At 35.8% G+C, this 4,924-nt stretch overlaps 1 protein-coding gene across 4 annotated transcripts; it reads right to left on the reverse strand.

Annotated features, from left to right (window-relative positions):
• Positions 1 to 599: 599 nt before the first annotated feature.
• Positions 600 to 3,362, reverse strand: LOC105462286 (lachesin-like). 4 transcript variants are annotated; one of them, XM_011708810.1, is made up of 7 exons: positions 3,140 to 3,339; positions 2,955 to 3,060; positions 2,638 to 2,734; positions 2,469 to 2,571; positions 2,094 to 2,185; positions 1,414 to 1,609; positions 600 to 985 (listed from the first exon to the last, which is right to left on the reverse strand). In XM_011708810.1, exons 4-7 carry the CDS (start codon positions 2,560 to 2,562, stop codon positions 837 to 839), a joined length of 531 nt encoding a protein of 176 aa, XP_011707112.1. In that variant the 5' UTR covers positions 2,563 to 2,571; positions 2,638 to 2,734; positions 2,955 to 3,060; positions 3,140 to 3,339; the 3' UTR covers positions 600 to 836. The 4 variants fall into 4 exon arrangements, with proteins under 4 accessions (XP_011707112.1, XP_011707111.1, XP_011707110.1 ...); XM_011708809.1 differs by having other exon boundaries at positions 2,469 to 2,705; positions 3,324 to 3,362; XM_011708808.1 differs by having other exon boundaries at positions 2,469 to 2,705; positions 3,208 to 3,339.
• Between the last annotated feature and the right edge of the window lie 1,562 nt (positions 3,363 to 4,924).

Here is a 4,924-nt window from a genome sequence, read left to right on the forward strand (position 1 = left end):
AATTTTGCGCGGATATTGCAAGCTTTTATTCACTCTTGCAAGTGAGACACCGTCATATTAAATTTCAGTTCTTAGCATCAGATTACATTTAAAGAATTCCATTCTCTTTGACAAATAAACAAATTGTGCAGATTTTAGAACAGAAAAGTGTTGCCGAATACGTACTACTCAAATTATTTTTTATTATTTATATTTTTTATATTTTCTTTCATTTGATAATAAATTTTATTTATTCATATACGTATTATTGTACGTAAATATAAAATACATTGAAAATTACAGCTTGATAATTCAAACACCTATTTATTACTGCATGTTTAGCTTTTTGCCAATAACAAACTAATTTATATGTTTTTTTGGTAACATGAGCAAAAAACACGTACTATTTAGAAAACCGGTCTTCTAAATCGTATCTCCCTTGAAAGTATAAAATTTATGAATAAAGATAATTAAAAATATAAGAGATTAATAAAAAAAATCATTAATATTTAATTTTAATAATTTATTTAAACAAAGATTAAATATTTAATAATTAATATATAACAATAACGAAAAGATAATAACATCTAATAAAATTATCCTATAATGAATAATTATCATTAATTTTTATAACGTTTTTTATTAATAACTTTTTAACAAAGGACAATTGCCGGATAAGACCTTTTGAGGGTCACTCAGAGTCATGTTCTTGATAACATATGTCAAGGTCAAGGTCATTGGAGGTGGTTCCCTTATTCTCAATAATTACCGCGAAAGTTTTAAATAAAACAAATGTTGACATCCGTGATTACAAAAAAATGTCCTTTGTGGCATACGGCAGAAATATCCGAACATATTTACTTACAGTGCAGTGTACTTATGTACAGCTCTATTCTATGAGTGATTGGTGGAGTTATTACATTGTTGTTGGCGATGCACAGGTAGATGCCCATCTCGTCCCTCGTCACATTCGATAAAGTCAGCACTTCGCCCTCCACACTGGATTCTGCAATATGCAAACACGAGGGGTCGGTTTCAGAAGTTAGCTCGTTACACGTAATCAAAGTGCAACATTAATGCTCGATAGATTTAACGGATTAAACTCATGCAATCGCGTAAACGTTTATATGGAAATTTGTCGTTACATTAAATCCACTTCTGATACCATCCGTCATATGTGCGATAATATCGATTTAATGAGTATATCTACTTACAGCGCTGAATACGAGTTAATTTCGTAAATAGATTAGTTAATAGATGTGCAAGCGACGGCTGTCAATTAAATTCTATCCGCTCGCAGGCTATCTCGGGAGAGATCACCGACAATTTCGTATCCAAAGAAAGCTTCGGTTCTCGCATCACACGCCGCCGCGGCCGCTCCCAAGGGAGAAAGCGAGATTGACTGGCGCGAAATAAAACTTGTGGAGTCCTTACCTTTTACCTTTATCTTATAAGGGCCGACACGCGAAAAGATTTCGGCGCCGTCTTCTCGCTGCCACACGATCTTGGGCTTGGGATAACCGCGCGCTTTGCACACCAGCTTCGCAGTACTTCCTTCGGGAACTATTAAGTCGTCCGAGGTCTCCTCTGAGATAATGTTTGGCGGTACCACCACCTCCAAAAACGCGGTCTGCGAATGCGGAGATAAATTATAGCGCGTCTGCGTGTGTATACGCGCGTGCAGCAAAGAAAGAATACGAAGTGTTACGAAATATACAACGAAACCACCGACCGGATTAAATTCTCACATTTTTTGTATTACAGGGCAATATGGCAATATAATAACATACAATAATTTAAGTTTTATAAACCGTACAGATTGTTCAATACAACCAGCAACTCATCTGTCCCATACAACCCGAAAATAAAAATATCAATCGTTTTTTTATGCTTTTTACAGACATTTTTATCATGTTTGTTTGTGAAGAGTTGTATCATGATATAATGTGTAAGAAAAGAATCCAAAAATGACTTTTCTTATACACTATATCATGTCCAATACAACCCTTCACAAAAAAACATGACAAAAATGTAATATATTTAAATTTAGCTATTAAAAAAAAAATTATTTATGAAAAAGCTTAGGTGTCCGATACAATACGACTTTCCCCTACCTGGTAGTTCCAAGGGATTGCGCATATATAAATCCCATAATCTTCCTGGCGTGCATCGTGAATTTTCAACGTGTTGAAGTCGCCCTGGGTCGCTGTTAGAATTGAATGAAATAGCAGGTTTTAACAGTGAATAAGTATATATTTTGTGATAAACAAAAAAAAACCTTTCTAAGGAAAGAAAATGTCTGAGCACAAAGTGTGGCGAAATAACCAAAAAGTAAAGTATATAAGCGAGGTAGAGAACGCGGAAAGAGAACAGGTTTACCAATATATTAAAATAAAAAGTAAAGTAAAAATTGCAAATGGCGAACTAAATTACTATAAATATTGCAGCCAACTAAAAAATACAAACAGAAAGTATGATTCAATAATTACCTTTTCCAACAATAATCGACAGACGAGTTTTGATTGAAGGATTGTTCGTGCTCACTTTATTGCCAAATGTTAGGAGCGTCCTGTTTGGTCTCATCCACCCCACCTGGTCTCACAAACCTATTTCTTAGAGAGCGATTCGGATATGTTTCCTCGCCTTCTCAAAGCCTACCTAATCTTACCGCCGTGCGTAACTCGTTAATTAATGATTTCTTTTCCGTCGCGTTATCTAACTGCAGTCTACCTCGAGAAATATTTCATGAAAGTGCCTGTTAAACCAGATTTTTTAGAGCTTCCACAATCTTATGCTTTTTAATCAATCCTTTCGGTAAGATTTGGAATAAAACGTTTTGAATTATTATTGTCATTTCGAATTGTGATTAAAGTAAAAACGGTTCTTAATGTAAAAACGTGCACAAACAACATTTAATATGCTTTAATATGCCGAACAAAAATACCGAAAGAATTAATTATTAAGCAAAGAATTACTTTTAGAATTGCTCCGTTCACCGATGTTGAGGAAAAATACATCTTCTTATTAACCTAAAGCACTTTCCTATCGCTTTTCCCGGTTTTCCCTCAACGTCAGTTACTCCTGAAATATTCGGAGGTACAATCTTAAGCTTTCTGTCGTGATTCAAATACAAACTAGATTACGATAACGTCTGCAAGACTTTGCGCAAAAAGAGAGATATAACGACGGGACGCTTTCTATATGCGAATGAATGAAATATTCGTATACATCGCCTCGAAGGCGAGTATCAAAAGCCTGGTATATTCTACGCAAGAATTTTCTCTTTATGACATAGTCTCTGCTACGGCTTCTCCGCCATCCCTCGAGGTTGTAGAAAACTGTACCGTTGCCGCGTCACGCGACGGTCTGCCACTGTGTAAATATGAAGAATTCCACGAGAACACGATAACCCATAGAACGTAACTTTCCAGAAAAATAAAGAAAAGTAGCCACGAGAGATAACGGTTTAGTAGCAAAGTTCAAGTACTTTACTCTCACAGGATGTAACATTACGTTTACATAAAAAAAACTCGTGAGCGAGCTTCATATTAGACATAAAAACAGTAAATAGGATAGAAATAAACGTCGGCCAAACACACATATTTCGCCTCTGTGTATCTTGCCGTATTGGTATATTATTACAAGTTCTTTACGCTCTTGTGAACGTTCCGCAAGTTATATTACTTCTGAAGTAACTATCGTGACTATTCCGAGTGTGGGTTACCGCGCTTTCGCTCGCAATCCTTCGTATCGTCAACCCTAAATTGAACTTTTCCGGGTTATTGCAGTTCGCTTTCTCTAAGCCGCTGATATACACCCATTAATTAAACCCATTTTTTTACGGATTAAAATCAATGAAAAAAGGGGGAAGAAGAGAGGCCGGGCGGAGAAAGGGGGCGAGAAAATGCAATCGTGACCGGTTAACACGTATTAATCGTCATTCTGCCCCACATTCTGGCTGAAGCTATCCTGAAAGAGGAAAATGCAGTGTGCCGCGTATCGCGAATATTCATTCTCCTTCCGAGTCCACCCTCCCTTTCCCCCTCTTTTGATCATCTGTCCTATTCGCTTCCCTCTGCACAGATATTATTGACATGAAATTGAACCTGTAACATGTCAAATATCTGACCTCGCATCGCTCTGAAAGGCTACCTATCAACCGACAAAGGAGTTCCGCGGTTTTTATCGATAACCCGCGAGCGGAGTGTTTAGAGAGCGGACGCGGAGGGCAAAGAGGGGATGGCTACGGAGCAGGGAAGACGGTTGGGATGCGAGAGGGTGCAAGTATTTGGTAGTGACGGCCCTGTAAGTGCCTTCACTTATAATATACGTTACAAAATTGTTATTATATTATTATATTAAAAGTGTTATTATATTATTTGTTCATGTATGATGTAATCCGATTCGGGGAACGTAAGCATTTTGTACATATGAGCTACATCAGAACTTCTACACTAATAAAATGTTTACGTCAAGTGACAGCAACCCGAAAAATGTTATTTTTTAATTTTTTTTCGTTTTGACTACAAATTCCTTTGTCCCCCCCAATACATTTTACGTCTATTTCAATTCTGTAAAAGGGTTTTTAAATCAGTTCTGTCATTTCGGAAAAATCTTTACGCAATGTGTTGATAATTCCGACCTTCCAGCATCGTCTTAAAAAAGGTCATGTGGATATACATATAAGCGCGCGCACATATATATCACATATTTTATTTCCGTAAGTTTTATTTAATAATTTAAAATTTTATTAAAAGAGCTTCACATTACTCGAGTATTACCACCTTAATATTACAATTTTATTGTCACAATCTTTAGTGTTACAATTATATTATTTAAAAATTTTAAAACATAAAATAAAATCTTTGAAAACAAATTTTTGGAAAAACTATTAAGATTGTTTTGTTTTTGTTATTACTACTGGTTATGTTGTTCACGTAATATA

The sequence above is a fragment of the Wasmannia auropunctata genome, unplaced genomic scaffold, assembly GCF_000956235.1.
Source record: "Wasmannia auropunctata unplaced genomic scaffold, wasmannia.A_1.0 LD266451.1, whole genome shotgun sequence".
Taxonomy (NCBI): domain Eukaryota; kingdom Metazoa; phylum Arthropoda; class Insecta; order Hymenoptera; family Formicidae; genus Wasmannia; species Wasmannia auropunctata.

Coding starts and splice junctions, on each gene's coding strand:
- LOC105462286 (XM_011708809.1), bottom strand. CDS start 2,562: ATGAGACCAAACAGGACGCTCCTAACATTTGGCAATAAAGTGAGCACG. Junction 1,610..2,093: donor CAATCCCTTGGAACTACCAG/GTAGGGGAAAGT, acceptor CCGCATTCGCAG/ACCGCGTTTTTGGAGGTGGT. Junction 986..1,413: donor TTATAAGATAAAGGTAAAAG/GTAAGGACTCCA, acceptor TGCATATTGCAG/AATCCAGTGTGGAGGGCGAA.